General features: G+C 52.6%; 1 protein-coding gene across 1 annotated transcript; it reads left to right on the top strand.

The window, feature by feature from the left end:
- Positions 1-6,542: 6,542 nt before the first annotated feature.
- On the top strand, positions 6,543-17,410 carry wnt10b (wingless-type MMTV integration site family, member 10b). Its single transcript, XM_088633349.1, has 4 exons — positions 6,543-6,675; positions 11,622-11,884; positions 13,121-13,530; positions 14,364-17,410. The coding sequence occupies exons 1-4, from the start codon at positions 6,602-6,604 to the stop codon at positions 14,832-14,834; spliced, it is 1,218 nt and encodes a 405-aa protein (XP_088489475.1). The 5' UTR covers positions 6,543-6,601; the 3' UTR covers positions 14,835-17,410.
- Positions 17,411-19,060: the final 1,650 nt, after the last annotated feature.

Below are 19,060 nucleotides of genomic sequence, written 5' to 3'. Positions count from 1 at the left end.
GTGTAGCTACTGATGCCACAGCTGCTGATACTAGTGGACCTGCTAGTGCTTTTGGACCGGTCCCGCTACAAGTTCTGCTGCTACAGGAAAAGTTGCAAGCGCTGCTACTGCCCTGTTACAACTACTATTGTAACTGCCATTACTATGGCTGATACCGGCACAGTAACTGCTGCTGTTACTGCTAATATTGCTGTTACTACAACAACTACTGATAAAACTGTAATAACCAGCCATTCCAATGAACTTCTCACCCTCTTTTGAAATCAGCAAGCACACGACTTCTTAATTAGCTAAGTGATGACTTGAAACGACAAGGAGACATTTTTTCGCGGTGTGAGAAACTTGAGACGCAACATTCTGGCAAGAAAATGAATAAATTGTGCTGTTTAAATATTTTTTTAAAAAAAGTCTTCGGCACATCTGGATCACAGGCCTCCTCCCCGCCACATCTGGCCAGTGGTGCAGCAGCCCGCGCGCCAGACCGCTCCCCTCTCTTCGCGCGCCACTGTTTATTCTGCGCTTTGGAGAGCTACCCGAGCCCGCCGCGCGGACACGGACTGACAGACGGACGGACGGACAGATGGAAATGGCAACGTGGAACTTTTCCATGCAGATTCCAAACGGTCCGTCCTGTAGGAGGGCAACCAAGGTCTAACCTCAGTTACAGGTGTTTTTCCACGGGAACTGTGATCGCTCTCAGAAATAATAACAACAACAACAACAACAACAATAATAATAATAATAATAATAATGGTGGTGGTGGTGCAGATGACGCACTTATTCAAATGACGCACGGTGCGTGACTTATTGCCTTAAATGAACTAATGATGCGCAACTCTTTATTTCGGACAGAGAGAGAAATCCGAAGCTCAAACTCACAATGTTCTCAAGAAGATTAAGGCCCACCGACCCACGGAGAGAAGGAAGTCTCGTCTTTGTCTCCCTGTTTCATGGCGGCTCTCACGGCTGCTCGCTCCTCAGTGTATCGGTGTGCAAACGGTTTTGCCGGCGCATTCATGCGGTAAGGAGCAGATTAGCCGCCAATCCTGTTAAAGGCGCCTTTTATATACAAATCAACTCCAAATCACTTTTTAAGCCACTTAGTTCTACACGCCTAGGCAGAATGCTAATGCCGTGCAGCGGGGAATGAGAGCTGAAGCGAGCAGAATTGGTTGTCAGTGTGTGTAAAGCCCTGTGAGCGGAGTGTCTTTAAACTTCATTTAATTACACATCCGCTTCGAACAGAAGCCTTGGAACATGTGTATTCATATAGTGCCCGTCTGTCTCCCTCTGTGCATCTTTCTAGATCAGCGTGTCTTCTCGCTTCTCTGGTCTCCTGATTGACTGGAATTCACGGTTATTGTGTTCAATAAGGTAACATGTACGTAATACAGGTTCTGTGTCAATCGAGCGTTCTGCAAGGTTGTTCGACATTTTTAGTAACTTTCTGCTCTACTACTGCAGGCCTGCTTCGCAGAACATTGCAGCCATGCCAGATTGAAGTAGGCGCCTTCTCCCCCTAGCCCTTGACTAATATTTCAGCAGGACTTCCTCGCCCACGCTACACACTACCAGCCCACAGCATGAGCGTCTGTGTCAGGCCTTGCGCAAGGCACGGGCTTCCAGCAGTAGCGCACGGGCGCGCGCTGGCATGCCCTCAGGCGTTGTTGTGCGCTTCGTGGACACCTGTCGGTCGCGCGACAGGCCTGTCCGCTAGTTTCCTCCTGTCTGCGGGTTTCTCCTCAGACCTGCACTGGAAGATCACCGCGCAGGACGGAACGCTCGCTTCGCCGCCCTGCTCTGAGGTTTCGCCCTCCCGGCGATATCCGTGCGCTGTGGCCAGTTCTCCAGCTGCTGCGCTCCGCCTTTGCCGGGTTAGAGCACGGCACGGGGAAGAGGGGGCTCTCCAGTTTGTGTGGGGATTTTTTCTGGGAGTGGTGCGTGTGTGTCAGAGCCGCCTGCAGGGCGAGAAGGGGCAGCCCAGCCTAGCAAGTCCCGACACAACAGGAATTCACCCCGCCTGGGGGTCAGCCACCGAGAAAGGGGGAGAGGGAGAGGGAAGGAGCGGGACAGGTAAGCTGAGTGGGGGAGGAGAGGGGCAGAGAAGGTAAGGAAGACCTGGAGTTCGAGGGCGCGGGGAATGAGGGAAGGACAGAGGTAAAATCGCGGTCGCTCAAAGCTCTGTGCACAGGTGTTCCTCCGGCTCCCTCTAGTGGCAGAACGCTGCAAACGCCAGGTCTCCCCCGTGCTCTTCAGGTCGGTTATTCTGAAGCACTTCCAATTAGGGGCTCCATGAGAAACTTCCGACTGACAGACTGACTAAAATCGTTTATTTCCTTCCTGGTTGGAGAGTGCCTTTGTGAATCCCAGACCTGGTAAGCGCATGTATGACTGGCATGCACAGATATCTTTATCTAGCAGTAGGACTGATGCTGTGTTGGTGTATCCTCCATTCTGTGCATGTTGATGTGTCACAGTTGCATCGACTCTATGCCCAGGTTGTGTTCTGGCATGCCTGTCTGAATACCTGTTGGGGCCTTTTTGGATATATAGTATTACATGTATAGATACACGTCTGTTTCACTGGTCAAAGTGACACAGTCTGTAGCTGCTAGCTGTGACTCTATGTCCTTGAGGAGGAATTAAGGCACAACGGCAGACGGTTCTGTTCTCCAGCCCTGTGAAGACATGGGAGCTAACCGACTTCACATGTGCATAATTCGCAGCAACTGCTTGTTCTTGAAAGACACCATAACCCCGAAGTTGTAAGAGAGATATATATAATTAATGGGGTTTGTTATTGAGCCAAGAGAAACACAAGGTAAGTCCCCACCTGTGCTGCTGACTCCAGGAGAGCTACGCTGATGATTAATGTCTCCCTCGTGCTGCAGGTGAGCTGAGGTGTGGCTGGTAAGTACGCAGCCTGTCACTGCCAAGCAATTTTCATCACCGCTTGGTTCCTGCCCCGGTCTGTGGTTTCAGCTGCGCTGCTTGCACACCACTGGGATGCTAGCCAGGGAGACGGGTCCCTGCAGGTCAGGTCTGGATGGGCCATGCACTCCTGTACCCACCTCTGGCCACTTTATTAGGACCTCTATGGAATTCTAGCACAGGTGCAAAGGTGGGTGTAGAGGAGAGGATGGAGGCTACAGGTACCCTCTGAACGGTGCTGTGATTTCAGCAGGCAGTTTACTGTGGAGTGCAGGGTATCAGGCACAGGGCAGCACAGGGAAAATATAGTACAGTCCATACAGCACAGGGCAGACACAGTACAGTCCAGACACAGCACAGAGCAGACACAGTACCGTCCATACACAGCACAGGGCAGACACAGTACCGTCCATACACAGCACAGGGCAGAAACAGTACAGTCCATACACAGCACAGGGCAGACACAGTACCGTCCATACACAGCACAGGGCAGAAACAGTACAGTCCATACAGCACAGGGCAGACACAGTACCGTCCATACACAGCACAGGGCAGACACAGTACCGTCCATACACAGCACAGGGCAGAAACAGTACAGTCCATACACAGCACAGGGCAGACACAGTACAGTCCAGACACAACACAGGGCAGACACAGTACCGTCCATACACAGCACAGGGCAGACACAGTACCGTCCATACACAGCACAGGGCAGAAACAGTACAGTCCATACAGCACAGGGCAGACACAGTACAGTCCAGACACAACACAGGGCAGACACAGTACCGTCCATACACAGCACAGGGCAGACACAGTACAGTCCAGACACAACACAGGGCAGACACAGTACCGTCCATACACAGCACAGGGCAGACACAGTACCGTCCATACACAGCACAGGGCAGAAACAGTACAGTCCATACAGCACAGGGCAGACACAGTACAATCCATACACAGCACAGGGAATATACAGTACAGTCCATACACAGCACAGAGCAGATGCAGTACAATCCATACACAGCACAGAGCAGATACAGTACAGTCCATATAGCACAGGGCAGACACAATACAGTCCATAGACAGTACAGAGAAAATACAGTACGGTCCATACACAGCACAGAGCAGACGCAGTACAATCCATACACAGCACAGAGCAGATACAGTACAGTCCATACACAGCACAGAGCAGATACAGTACAGTCCATACACAGTACAGAGCAGACATAGTACAGTCCTTACACAGCACAGGGCTGATACAGTATAGTTCATACATAACACAAGACAGACTCAATACAGCACAGACCAGAAACATTATAATCCATATCTTGAAAAGAAGAGGCGCAGCACATAATTATTACTTCACAGCCAAATAATTTGTACTGAAGTGTTTCTGTTATTCCGAGACTTGTTTCCAATGAGACCACTGAACTTTCACACCCTTCCACGCGCCAATATGACAGACCATTTAAATAAAACCTTAAACAGAAACTTACCACGGTAAGAATCTAAGATTCTTACTTCAAAAGCCCAGTAACGCGTCAAACCTCAGCAAAAAGAGGAAGCGAAAGAGAAACCCGTGATTTTTCTCTCCTCATCTCGGCCCGAGTCCGAACTGTTCGCTGCGGCCGCGGACCTCGCGACCGCGCCCTCGTGCTGCTGGCGCTCTGCGGGCGCGGGGCTCGCGCTCTCGCAGGTGGCCCCTGTTCGCCTTCCCGCCCTCACGAGACACCCCGACGACTTGCGCCAAAGCCGGCTAAAGAGACAGAGACGAGAAACCGGAGGCTGTTAGGATTCTGTCGTATGTTTGCGTAACTACAAGACTGCATACGTGCTGCCCCGTCTGGTACAGGCTTTATCCTCCAGAGTCCTTCACTGTGTCCACTAACTCGGTTGTTTTGAGGGGTGTTGCTGGCCAGTGCCGCAGTCCCAGCTGTATTGGGACGGAGTGGCATGACGGTTTGGTCGGAAAATTCTGAACTTGTAATAAAAATGGGCGGCTGTTTTGCGACAGCAGCGAAACCTTGTTCCCCGCCGGATCTCAGAGGCTCGGCAAGACCGGGCCGGGGCAGTACCGAGATGCGAGACCTCTGAGGCTTGTAGCTGCAAGTGGTGGTGAGCCTGTAGGTGACGCTCTTCACTCTGGTCCAGAATTTCTGTGCTGTAGGAGGCGCTGTCCTTCAGATGACACATTAACCTGAGGTCCTGACTCCCTGCTCTCTGAAGATCCCAGGACCCTGCTTGTAAGAGTGGGGGTGTCACCCCAATGTCCTGGATAAACCCCACTCTGCTCCTGCACAGTCTGTCCTCCCTTCACCCCCTGGAGCAGCAGTGTCTCTCTCCTGCCCTGAGCTGCTGTGCAGTGGGGCTGCAGTGTGTCTCCCAGGAGGGGCTGCTCTTCACTGGGGAGGAACTGGGTCCCCTCCTGTGTGTGAAGGGCTGGGAGACCGTTGGGATGAAACAGGCTTTGTAAATTTTAAGTAATTATTATAATCAATAATGACAGCAACAATATAATATTAACAACACGAGGCTAATACAGCAGCTCGGTACGAAGTTTGAGCAGAATGAGTGAGACGGACGTTCTTGGCTCCCTGGCAGGTTTGTTATCGCGACGTTAGAACGTTCCCGGGATGTTTTCCACTTCCTAGTCTCGGAAAGACGAATAGTCATTATTCGATACATAAAAATCGAAAAGTGAACATACCAGACATTCAAATCGCAAGAACAAGAGAATTGGAAGTCATCGCTTTGATCTTTAACGCCTCCCAGCGTATAAAAATGAGTGTTATATTGTAACGTGCGACCTAAGAACTGATTTGCGATTTTTAGTCGTGATGACAGATTGTCAGTTCCCTTGGAAGAAGAATAAATGAATTAACCAGAATAAAGGCAGGTTAAATGAAAGGATTGTTTGTTTGGTGTGTTGGGAGGAGGTGGGGGTGGTGGTGGGGGGGGGGTGTGGGTAACAGATGACCACGCGCCTAGACTTGGGTATTGTTCCAGCACCGCGAGGAGACCCGCGCGCCTGCCTGCTGCTGCCTCCCTGTCGTCCACCAAGAGCTCGCGGGAGCGTCTCTCTCGTGCTGTCGCTACCTTTGTTCACCCGCGCGATCGATCCATCCCTCCGTCCGGCTCATCTGTTTCCTCGTGACCCCCGGTAACTGTCCGGAGTGACTGATTGCTGCGGAGACAGTGGGGGGACGGGTGCACCGGGGGGTCATTATTTGTGTGTGTTGCCTTGAAAAAAGGTTTCTCACACGTGGATTTTACCATTTGAATATAGAATTTGTTCATTATTTTAATCCCCTGTTTACGGAATTCATCATTTGCACACAAAATCATTTCGGGGGAAACCCGTTTACTTGTTTACCAGTCTTTTTGAAGCGACGAATTAATTGCCAAGAGCTTTTTTTTTTCCATCTCAGCAACTTTAACAACAACCGCCTGTGGTTCTGATGTCTCTCCTCCCTCTCCCTCCCCCCTCGCTCCCTCTCTCTCTCCTGTGGAAGAGTCGTCCCGTCCTACGCAGATTTGTTCTCGCTCTCTACTTCTTTCCTGAAGCCCTCGACTTACCACAAGTGTGAGCGCACGCCTGCTCCGACACACACGTCGCTGCGCTGCCAGCCCGACCCGCTGTCTTACATGTCGCGCCGGGACAGACGCCTGGGACATGGGAATACCACACGGGCTCTCCTGGGGACGCGTCCTGATCCTCGCGGGGCTGCTGCGGTCACCTGCCTGCACGTAAGTGTGTGCCAGACGCGCGCTCCGCAGCGACCCGCGAGACAGGCTGAGGCGCAGGAGGACAAGCAGTGAGGGAGGGCGGGAGAAGACGGGTGCCGTTTCGTGTCGCTCTGATCTTTGCCCTGCGGTGGGTGTGCACGCGCGGAGAAGGGTTCAGTGGCCGCGGACGTTCGTGTTCACTCCTGCACCCCTCCACACGCGCGCACAGTCGTGTTCGTACATGCGCACGTATGTGCACGTCCACACGGCCACACACTAACGCGTTCACACATGTGCACACACCATCAAGCGCTAACGCTCGCCGCACACGCATGGGCACGCATGGACGCTCGCTGGCTAGTTTACACGCGCGTGTAAAACTACACAGTCTGCGATACAGCTGGCGTGCGCTTTGGAACGACTGCGTGCTTCGTAACTCACAAAATGACCACAGGGAAAACAGCAAATTAACTGTAATGGGAATATACCACGTCTAATTAAACAGTAATGACAAGGAAATGTAATTAGCGTCATCACAGAGCTTACAGATCAATTCGCTAACCAACAAATAATGAATCGATAACACCTGTTGTGATACTGCAGCCCACGAGAAACTCTGACACTGTGCTCGCGCTCTGCCTCAGGAAGACCAGCCCTGCAGGGGGGAATGAGGGCCGGTTCTTAAGGGGGGAGGACAGAGTGCCCGGTTCTGAAGGTGGGGGGGCTGGCTGACAGCCCGGTTCTGAAGGGGGTAACTGAGGGCCCAGTTCTGAAGGGGGTGACTGAGTAAGCGGTTCTGAAGGGGGGTGAACTGAGGACCCGGTTCTGAAGGGGGTGACTGAGAGCCGGTTCTGAAAGGGGTGACTGAGAGCCGGTTCTGAAGGGGAGTGACTGAGAGCCCAGTTCTGAAGGGGGTGACTGAGGGCCCGGTTCTGAAGGGGGTGACTGAGTAAGCGGTTCTGAAGGGGGGTGAACTGAGGACCCGGTTCTGAAGGTGGGGGGGCTGGCTGACAGCCCGGTTCTGAAGGGGGTAACTGAGGGCCCAGTTCTGAAGGGGGAGGACTGAGTAAGCGGTTCTGAAGGGGGGTGAACTGAGGACCCGGTTCTGAAGGGGGTGACTGAGAGCCGGTTCTGAAGGGGGTGACTGAGAGCCCAGTTCTGAAGGGGGAGGACTGAGAGCCGGTTCTGAAGGGGGTGACTGAGAGCCCAGTTCTGAAGGGGGGGGGGCTGAGTGCCCGGTTCTGAAGGGGAGGGAGGGAGGGTCCTGATTGAGCAATCGGGACATCACAGCTGTACCAAGGAGGAGTCCGTCTGAGAATCTGTCAGCCCTGTCCGTCTGGGTGAAGAAAGCGTCTAAAAGCGATCAGATTGAGCGCAGATGTTACTCCCGATTACGCCGAACGGACGGAACACAACGATAAACTGTATGCGGATTTTTTAAAAGGTCATTTCCCAGCGATGCCAGAAGCAATTTCCGCTAGATTGAGCGGTTCCGATTAGCGCCATGGATCAACGGAGAAACGCTGAGCGCGGACTGCGGCTCTGGGATCTGCCCGAACCGGGTTCGACCCCCTGACCCAGTCCCTCTGTGACCAACCTCCTCTTCTTATATTCGCATCGGCCCCCAGGTTCGGTTTCTGAAGGACCGAGTCCAGATTTGCTCCTGGGCTGTCTGGTGGTGATGGGGGGGAGTTCTGGCGTTCACAAGTTCAAACATTTCTCCACAGCCTTTGGATTAGAGAGGCGCGGGCTGGTGTCAAGCGCAGCCCCGGCAGGAAGAGACAGTTTCGACTTTGGGAACGAGTTACTGTGTGGCTGTCAATCGGCGTCTGCGCAAAATGGTGTTGCTTTACTCCAGATGCGTTATTCAACATAATCCTCGCCTCCCCCACCCCACTGAATCATAGCTTGGGAAGGCAGAATTTCCCCCAGCAGTAGGCTCTATGGGAGAAACGCTGGTCAGTCGTGCGGTCAGCCGTGTGGACCCAGCGCCGGGTCCGGTCACGGGGGTGGGAGGGAGGGAGCTTCAGTCGATCCTGCCGTCCTGGATATGGAACCACGCCGGCACGTGAAATCTGACGCGAACAACAGAGCAGAACAAAGGGAAAAGACTGACGCGAGGATTCCCGCAGGACACGAGCCAGCACGGGGCTCGCACACAGCCAGGCTGACACTCGATAGAGAGGGTGCTGACACCCGGGGAAGGCTCCACAGCCGGAACGTTGTGTTTCCTTTCTTCTCTTTTCAGCCTGGAATAAACCTATTACTTCTTCCTTTGCATTCAATAAAGATGTCACCTGGACCTCGCTTATAGGATACAAAAGATGGCATTAACAGAAACATAGACCGAAATCCCAGATAGTCACGGGCATATGAATAAGTTGTATGTCAGGAACTGTTTCATTTTAAAGTGGCATAACCTATAAAGGAATTTGTAAGGCAAAGACGATGTTTCGTTTACAATACAGGGGGTGTTCAGTTTTGATCCATGATTCTGCGAATAAGGAGTGAAATGAACAGGTAACACCTGTACCTGCATTAGAGCTGTTTTGCAAATCCAGACATTTCACCTAAGTACCCAAGGCTCTGCCAGGACGAAGAGAACATGCTGAGGGCTCTCGTGTCATTATTGGCCACTGGGACGCCGACGCCAGACTCTTCAGAAACCGCCCTGGCAGCCTGAAGCGACTGCAGAGCGAGCGAGCGAGGATTCCCTGCTTCCCCGGGGCGGGGGCGCGCGCGCGCGTGCACACCCCGCGCCGGCCGGAGCTGCGCGCGCGCGCGCCCCGCGCGGTGTTAGTATTCCGCCGGGGTCCGCGCGCAGGCGGCGGGGCTCATTCCTGCGCGGCTCGCGCCCAGACAGCTGGCGCTGAGCGGCGGTCGGTAATGTCTCACAGCCCGGCCGTCCTGCCTAGTGGCCTCAGTCCGACGTCGCGTTGCAGGAATAACATCCCCAGTAGTTGGTGGGGAGGACAAAGTGGGCAAGTTCCCACCGTTCTGAGCCCCAGGCCTGGGGGCAACTTGGACTGGCAACTGTTTTCATTTCATAACGGGGTTTCTGGCGCATCTGGGGCCATTGCAACCGAGTCCCGGCACAACGCGCTACCAGGATCATCGTTTTTGTAACACAAGTAGCCGACTAAAACGTCTTTACAGTCATAAAACCTTGTTTAAAAGTAAATGAAGGGAAAAACCCTACCCAAAAGCGAAGAGTGACGCCATCATTCCCTTCCGACGAGGTGCGGTGAGGAGCACGGACAGAGCCGTCACTCACGCTCCCGGGAGGTATCTATTATTTACACGCAGCTTGCAAAGAGCGGGCCGACCTTCTAGATCCCGTCTCCGGGGCCTGGCGGGGGCATTGAAGTGCCTGCCAAGCCTCAATGTGATTTGCAATTCAGTAACCAAAGCTGGAGCTCTAACCCTCCGCGCTGCGACCTCGATCTCACTGTCGCCGCCGGTACTGTACAGTTTCCAGGCTGCACAAGATAACAGCGGTGATTCATTCACCACCGCGGCAATTCTTAATGCGATTCACAGGGGTTATTGATGATACAGATAGGAATAATCGCCCATTTACTGTTCCCAGACTATATTGTTTTTGGAGATTGGTACTGCTATTGATACATTGATACATTGTAAATACATGCTATCGATACATCATGAAGAGAGCACGCACTAGGGGCCACAGGTCGAAACCGCGGGAAAGTGCATTTAAAACCGAGGACAGGAGGCAGCACTTTACACAAAGACTGGTGTGGGGGGTGGAACAAAGCCACCCACTCATTTAGCTGAAACCAATTCCCCGGCGTCTTTCAAGAAACAGTTGGCTGCTCAGATCAATTAGCCAATAACTACCAATCGGGCCTCCTTTCGCAGCCCTTCTCGTGCTCAGGTCTTCCAATACGGACCCGTTCGCGCGCGTGTCCTGTCGTCGAGGATGAGGATGAAGCTCGCGCTTGCTGCTCGCAGGAGTCTGGGGCCTCGAGCGCTGCCGACACCATACCAGACAGAAAGCCCATGCTCACCTAGTTTGGAGACAAAGGAACAAGTTCAGGTTTATTCCCCGCTGAAAAGAGAACAGAAACACAACGTTTTGGCTGTGGAGCCTGTTCGGGTGTGATCAAGTCTGAAACGTTGTGTCTCTTCTTGTCTTTTACTTTCAGCATGGAATATACCTTTATCTGTTCCTTTGCAGCCTACGCATGCTGACGCAGCTCCCTGTACAGTATAATCCGTGCGTATACAGCAAATATTCTCGAGCAAAGCGTGAGTGTCCAGGTGACCCGGCCGGGCTCAGGCTGCGAGGAGCGAGTCGCCGTGAGCACTGTGGAAGCCTGTAGCCGGCAGCTCGGCGGCGGTGTGGATTTGGCTGGGTGTCAGGGCTCCTGTATGTGGTGTGTCTGGCGTGATGACGGCAGATAAGTTTATACAGAGCGCGTGGGGCGAGCTGCACAGACCTGCCTCGCAATCAGCTGCCAAATCATTGTAGCTAATCAAAGAAACAACGTCGAATGCACGTCCTCGCAGGCAGGAGACGCTACACTGAGTGGTCTAGCTGTGTCAGGTGTCGATGAGGTGCGAGCTGCTATTATCCGATCTGTACACGGCGAAGCACTGCGTCGCCCGTAGCAGGTGAGCGAGTGTCGTCAGAATCCAGTGCGAGAACACGCTGGGATAATAATTCAGACCAAACCTACAAGAAAACTGTTCAGAAAGCTGAATTCTCCAGATTAGTCTTTCAAACATGCTGGACACGTTCGGTCTGTGCACATCACGTCTGTGTAACTCCCCGTGAAACGCCCTCCACAATTTCAAGACGCTGTACAGAGTGAAAATGATAATGAGCTGACTGTGCTTGGATGTGCCGGGACCGCAGTTCTGACCCGGACGCGCGGTACTAACTCGTGCAGTCCGAGAAATCGCTCGAGCCACTGAGTGACGCATTGCGCGGCTCTTCTCCCCAGGGTGCTAGGCAACGACATCCTGGGCCTGAAGGTTCCGCGCGACCCGGTCCTGACCCCCAACACGGTGTGCCTGGCGCTGCCGGGCCTCAGCAAGCGGCAGATGAGCCTCTGCGTGCGCAGCCCTGACGTCACCGCCTCCGCGCTGCAGGGCATCCGGATCGCGCTGCACGAGTGCCGGCACCAGCTGCGCGACCAGCGCTGGAACTGCTCCTCCCTGGAGAGCCAGGGCAAGCTGCCCCACCAGAGCGCCATCCTCCGGCGGGGTGAGCAGCGCCGCCTTCTCCGCCTGGGCGTGGTGGGGGTGGAGAGGGGCTGGAGATGTGCGCCTGCTGTGGGGTACATTCAGGAGGGAAAGAGGGGCAATGGGAAGGCTTGCTGCGGGGTGAGTCATGGGGGTATTAAAAAGGGTTTGGGGTAATAGAAGGGCTTCTGGCCTAGTGATGAGGAGGAGGCAGTGAGGCAATCAGGGGGAAGGGCAGAGAAGCGTGATGATGAAAGCATCCATTCATCCATTCATCCTTTCATCCTTTCATCCTTTCATCCTTCCATTCCTCCATGCATACATTCATCCATTCATCCTTCCATTCCTCCATCCATCCATTCATCCTTCCATTCCTCCATCCATCCATTCATCCTTTCATCCTTTCATTCCTCCATCCATCCATTCATCCTTCCATCCTTCCATTTCTCCATCCATACATCCATCCATTCATCCTTTAATCCTTGCATTCCTCCATCTATCTGTCCATCCATTCCTCCATCATTCCTCCATTCAGCCATCCAGCCATGTTCAGTATCTGCCTAGACCTGGACAGGGTTGTGTCCAGAGGCTAACCTGGCTGACAGCAATGGTCGCAAGGCAGTAGGCACCATGCTCCATCATCTAGTGCACACACACAGTCACACACGCGCACACGCACACACATGCACACTCATGCATGCAGGGGTCAGTTTAGAGACGCCATTTAAATCACCCTCCAGGTTCTGTGTCAGCAGTGTGACAGGCTGGAGATGACCGAACAGGCTCTCTCACAGTTTTATTGCCCGTTTCATTACAGTGGGGCGTGCTGATCACACAGGCAGAGAGAGAAAGGGCAGGCATCCGCTACACGCCGAGGAGGGATTCATGTTGTTTATTTTAGCTGATTACTTTAAGTCTGTGACCACTGTTATGTGTTTCAGTCAATGTTATTTTAATTAACTTAAAGCCAATGCATTAGTACTTTAATTGCCATATAAGGGAGGGTTACTTGTGTCTTCTAACCTTACAGGCTATATACCATAGCACATTATGTGACTGTATAGGGGTGGACTTGGTCATATGTGAAAGTGATTATTGGTGACGGTTCTCTGCACTGAACCCTCGTGAATGTCGAGCCCCTCCAGTACTGATTGACCTAACAGCCGAGAGGAACAGCAGGGGGCAGTAGAGAGCTCCAGAGAGACGGGGGCAGAGCAAGACAGGCATGTTTCTCACAGAGTGTCCCCCGGCGTCGCAGGCTTCAGAGAGAGCGCCTTCACCCTGTCCCTGCTGGCGGCAGGCGTGGCGCACTCGGTGGCCTCGGCCTGCAGCCTGGGGAAGCTGCGCGGCTGCGGGTGCGAGGCCAAGCGGCGGCTGGACGACGACAAGATCCGCCTCAAGCTCACGCAGCTGCAGCTGCAGACGCTGCAGAGGACGCCGGGCCTGCGCGGGCCGCAGCCGGCCTCCCACGTGCCCCTGCACCCCTCCGCTCTCCTCAGCCCGCTCCCGGAGGACGCCCCCTCCCTGCAGGACACCTGGGAGTGGGGGGGGTGCAGCCACGACACCCGCTTCGGCGAGCGCTTCTCCCGGGACTGGCTGGACTCGCGGGAGTCTCCGCGCGACATTCACGCCCGCATGAAGATCCACAACAACAGGGTGGGCCGGCAGGTGAGTGGCCCTGAGGAGCTCGGGGCACTGCTGTACCGGAGCGGTGCAGAGTGGACAGTGGGAAAGCACAAAGTATGCAGTGTGTAGTATAGTACAGAGCCCAGTGTGTAATGTATAGTGTGTAGCAAAGTACACACTATGTAGTATAATGTACACCATAGTGTTAGTATAGTGTATAGTATGCAGTGTTTAGTATAGTACAGAGTATATTGTGTAATGTATAGTGTGTAATATAGTACAGAGCCCAGTGTATAATGTATAGTAGTAGTATAGAAGTAGTATAGTGTATAGGAACAAGTAATAGGTTTATTCCATGCTGAAAAAAAGAAGAAAGAGAACAGTATAGTGTATAGTATGTGGTGTAGTACAGAGTACAGTGTGTAGTATACTGTATTGTGTGTATTGTATAGTATAGTGTGTAGTACAGTGTATAGTGTGTAGTACAATGTGTAGTGTGTAGTACAGTGTGTTGTGTGTAGTATAGTGTGTAGTGTGTAGTACAGAGTACAGTGTGTAGTATACTGTATTGTGTGTATTGTATAGTATAGTGTGTAGTACAGTGTATAGTGTGTAGTACAATGTGTAGTGTGCAGTACAGTGTATAGTGTGTAGTGACTGCGGACTGGCTTGTAATTCATGCAGTCTGTGACGCAGGCTCATGGACTGGCTTACTGCCAATGGGCCAGGAGTGTCTGGACTGGGCTGCGGTCTGGGTCACTGTGCTGCTCAGAGCGAGTGGTATCCCCTGCGGTAATAACCCAGCCCTGCGCCTGTCGTCCCCTGCGGAGGGGTGCTGACACTGCTCCCCGCTTCTGTCTCGCCTGGCCGCACAGGTCGTCACGGACAACATGAAGAGGAAGTGCAAGTGCCACGGCACGTCGGGCAGCTGCCAGTTCAAGACCTGCTGGTACGTCACGCCCGAGTTCCGCCTGGTGGGGGCGCTGCTGCGCGAGAAGTTCCACTCGGCCGTCTTCATCAACTCGCAGAACAAGAACACGGGGGTGTTCAACCCGTGGGCGCGGGGCGCGGGGGGCCGGCGGCGCGTCTCCCGCGAGCTGGTGTACTTCGAGAAGTCGCCGGATTTCTGCGAGCGCGAGCCGGCGCTGGACTCCCTGGGCACGCAGGGGCGCATCTGCAACAAGAGCAGCGGCGGCATGGACAGCTGCAGCTCGCTGTGCTGCGGCCGCGGCCACAACATCCTGAAGCAGACGCGCAGCGAGCGCTGCCACTGCCGCTTCCACTGGTGCTGCTACGTCATGTGCGAGGAGTGCCGCGTCACCGAGTGGGTCAACGTCTGCAAGTGACCTCTGACCCCTGACCTCACTATGACCCCGGGCCCCATTGCCATTGCTTCCCTTCCCAGCTCGCACCAATCCTTCCCCCACTTCCATCGTCTTTTCCCAATCCCTTCAGCCATCCCTTCCCTCTTTCTCTGGTTTTCCCAGGCCGGCCTGAGCCACCGTCGTTCCCCAACTCCATTTCCTCAGCACGTCTCACTCTGGGGTGCCACTTGCCCTCTTGTCCTCCCTCAGTCCTGGACATTTGCCTTCCCTCCATACTGAAAGTGATGGAGTGACACTATAAAGCAGACACTGGAAAGTCTTGGAAGGCAGAGGGCATTTAGCTGAATGATTTCTCTATTGGTCGGGTGACCCATCCCTTCCCAGACGTATGATGCCGTTTTTGTTCCTCTGATTTGGGATTTTCACGATGTTGGTTCTCTCATGTGTGAGAATGCCATCCTGTCGCTCTACAGAATGAACAACAACAACTGCTAACAGCTCCTGCAGGAAAGACAAGAAAGAGGAACGAGCTGGTAACTCAGACACAGAGCCCTCTGTACTGTGGACATGTTATTGTGATAACTCAGACACAGAGCCCTCTGTACTGTGGACATGTTATTGTGATAACTCAGACACAGAGCCCTCTGTACTGTGGACATGTTATTGTGATAACTCAGACAGAGAGCCCTCTGTACTGTGGACATGTTATTGTGATAACTCAGACACAGAGCACTCTGTACTGTGGACATGTTATTGTGATAACTCAGACACAGAGCACTCTGTACTGTGGACATGTTATTGTGATAACTCAGACACAGAGCCCTCTGTACTGTGGACATGTCATTGTGATCACTCAGACACAGAGCCCCTATGTAGTGTGAACATGTTATTGTGATAACTCAGACACAGAGCCCATCTGTACCGTGGACATGTTATTGTGATAACTCAGACACAGAGCCCTCTGTACTGTGGACATGTTATGGTGATAACTCAGACACAGAGCCCTCTGTACTGTGAACATGTTATTGTGATAACTCAGACACAGAGCCCTCTGTAATATGGACATGTTATTGTGATAACTCAGACACAGAGCCCCTTTCTACTGTGGACATGTTATTGTGATAACTCAGACACAGAGCCCTCTGTACTGTGGACATGTTATTGTGATAACTCAGACACAGAGCCCTCTGTAATATGGACATGTTATGGTGATCACTCAGACACAGAGCCCTCTGTACTGTGGACATGTTATTGTGATCACTCAGACACAGAGCCCTCTGTACTGTGGACATGTTATTGTGATAACTCAGACACAGAGCCCTCTGTACTGTGGACATGTTATTGTGATAACTCAGACACAGAGCCCTCTGTACTGTGGACATGTTATTGTGATAACTCAGACACAGAGGACTCTGTACTGTGGACATGTTATTGTGATAACTCAGACACAGAGCCCCTATGTAGTGTGAACATGTTATTGTGATTACTCAGACACGGAGCCCCTTTCTACTGTGGACATGTTATTGTGATCACTCAGACACAGAGCCCCTCTATACATGTGGTCACTGTTTTTTCAATTTTTTTAAGTTGCAGTTTCTTCCTGGCTCTCATGGTGCTTTGCATTCCATGACTGGATTGCCCTCCCACCCCCTCAGTCTTCCCATTTGAAATTGCCAAAATTTGGAAAACGTTTTAGGGATCGTGCTGTGGGATTATTGTTGGACAAAACCAGCATTTCCGAACTGCGTGTAACTTCAGAACAACGTGCTCCTCCCCATCCTCGGATACTGTACATCCTTCCAGTCTATCTCACTGTGCTGTGGACGCTGTCAGAACCAGCTGTGTAACAGTCAGAAAGAGAAGAATACACCAGGCTGCTTCATTACTGCCTGATAATCAAATGCTGCAAATAAACAAAACGACTGAAGATTAAAAAAAAGAAGATCAGGGCCGTTAAAGAAGGCTTTGGGACAATCTGAATGGGGTTTTGTCAGAATTGAAACCATCAAGTGTGAGTAAAGGGAGCCACGCTCTCTGCAGATTGTACAGAACTGCACATACGATTCCAGGGTCAGAGGTCAGGCTCTGCGTGAACTTGCATGAAAGGAACTTCTTTCCAGAAAGAAAGAGAAAGAGGAGGAGAAAGTGCAGGATTTGTAACTGGTGTTGTGGATGTTGGTTCTTTGAGACCTTTTAAAGAACTTCTGAAGCTCTGAGCTCGCAGTTCAGTTATGTATCAGATGATTGGAGCCCCTGTCTGGGTTGAACCTAGCGTCATCTCGGTCTCTGACATTCCTCAGGCTCAGTGCTGTCTGGAAGAGCAAATGATGACTCCCTGAGGTGTTACCGTAGAAATACAAAGGACAAACATTGTCATTGTTATTGTAAATGTGATTTTGGTTAGTTGCAAGTGTGTGTGGGACATTTTTTGACACATATTTGAGCTGGACATATAGTTGCATTGCTGTGTCAACATGTAACATCTGTATGTGACTTACTCTCCCATATCCCACTTTACCACCACTCATTTGGTCCTTATTTATCTGTGTCTGATATGTGGTCCGTACCACATGCAATAATAAAATAACACTATATGACCTGTTATTAGCACTGGGGTTTTGTAGCATGGGTCAGCCTGGGCAGTCCGTGGTCTGGTGTCAAGGCTGAGGTGTTCTGGGGTGACAGGCTGAGTCTGTGTTCGATCCTCTGAACGGTCCTGATGTGTGCAGGGTCTGCGTATAAATCTGTTCTTCAGCTGTAGCTATAGGAGAGGAGGCAGACGCACATGTGCAGAACAGATTTGATCCTCACTGCTGATGGTGGTCAGTCCAGAGCAGGCAGAAACCTGATGACAACTCCTGTGAGGTACCACACGGAGGAGGCCAGGAAGAGCCACAGCACAGGAGAGCTCTGACAAGAGTTACGGCACCTTTCAGCGCATTTTTCCTCCTATGCAAACATAGCCCCCTTGTGCTTATTCTGAAATCCAAATAAACTAATTAAGTAAATTCGGGTTTCGAGTTAAATATAATTTCCTGTTATGGTTGCAGGACTTAGGTAGCCACATTTAGACTGGCATCCAGCCATCCAGCCAACAGGCATACCTGCTGTGAGGCTCCAGCATTACAGAACTATGGCTACCTCAAACACCAAGCCTAAAACAGAGCAGGCACAAACACACACTGTCTCCGGGATCTGAAACCAGCCACAGATGGGCTCTCAGGGGACTGGTGTCTATGCCCCAGGTGGGGAATGTGACAGGGCTCTGGGCGCAGATGTGTACACGTGTCAGGAGGTGTCACTGGAGTCAAGCTTCAGTGTGTGATGCGATTTCCCCCGAGTGTCCTGGGTGGAAGGAGAGGTCTTGCTTGTTCACCTGCCTAGTCGGTCAGGATTTGCCCGGTGCTGGAGGGCACGTCACCTGGCGGGGGGGAGTGGGGGAATGGCCTTACAGGTGTGTGTTGGTGCTCTCTGTCACAGACTCCAGAAGTCACGCCGTGCCTTCACCGCCCCACAGCGCTGCTTTCCGAGGTTCTCGTGACCTCATTCCTTTCTTACTTGTTCTGCTCTGTCTGCTGCCTGCAGCGACGGCGAGGGGAATTTCCTGTAACTTGTGTCACACAGGCCGCGCGGGCTCGCGGCGGACTGCTGTGTCACTGCCGCCTGCGCACGCTCGCTCGCGCACAGCGCCTAATGAGGACCAGACCCTGCGCCGAGAGGGGGAGGGGGGGGGGGCGCAGAGGCAGGGAGAAGGTGAGAGGAAAGGGAGAACAGGGCAGAGGGGAAGAGAGATTTGTGCGGCTCCCGTCCCTCTTGGCCAGACAGACGCCGAGGCGCTCTGGCGCGCTCCGGACTCGTGTGACACGCAGGGCGTCGCGATCCGCCAGCTCCTGGCAGAAAGAACGGAGAAGTGGGGGAAAAAAAAATTGCACAAACACAAAACATGAAACAACATCTGTACAAACAAACAGCTGGAAACATCTGCTCACAGCCACCTCCCTGCCTTCTCCATCCCCCCCCCTCCCTCCCCACAATTTTCTGTCCCTCTCCCCATCTCCCCAGTGATGTGGGAGAGAGGGAGATTGCTAGCAGCTAGCTACCCAGAACATCAAAGCTCTCTTCCCAACATGGAAGCCCTCATTAGTTCTGCAGCTTGAAACCACAGGCTCGTGTTTCTGCATCACTGGGGCGCAGCTTGGCAGTGACTTCAGAGCAGGGCTTCTTTCAATTAGAAACCACCCCAGCAC

Source organism: Lepisosteus platostomus, chromosome 1, assembly GCF_059453375.1.
Source record: "Lepisosteus platostomus isolate fLepPlt1 chromosome 1, fLepPlt1.hap1, whole genome shotgun sequence".
NCBI lineage: Eukaryota > Metazoa > Chordata > Actinopteri > Semionotiformes > Lepisosteidae > Lepisosteus > Lepisosteus platostomus.
The sequence above is the reverse complement of the archived record's forward strand: the minus strand, read 5'-3'. Positions and strand labels throughout refer to the sequence as shown.

Excerpts from the sequence above, each read along its gene's own strand:
- wnt10b (XM_088633349.1), top strand. The coding sequence starts at position 6,602 with ATGGGAATACCACACGGGCTCTCCTGGGGACGCGTCCTGATCCTCGCG. Across the intron at positions 11,885-13,120 it reads GAGCGCCATCCTCCGGCGGG|GCTTCAGAGAGAGCGCCTTC; the intron begins GTGAGCAGCGCC and ends CCGGCGTCGCAG. Across the intron at positions 13,531-14,363 it reads ACAACAGGGTGGGCCGGCAG|GTCGTCACGGACAACATGAA; the intron begins GTGAGTGGCCCT and ends CTGGCCGCACAG.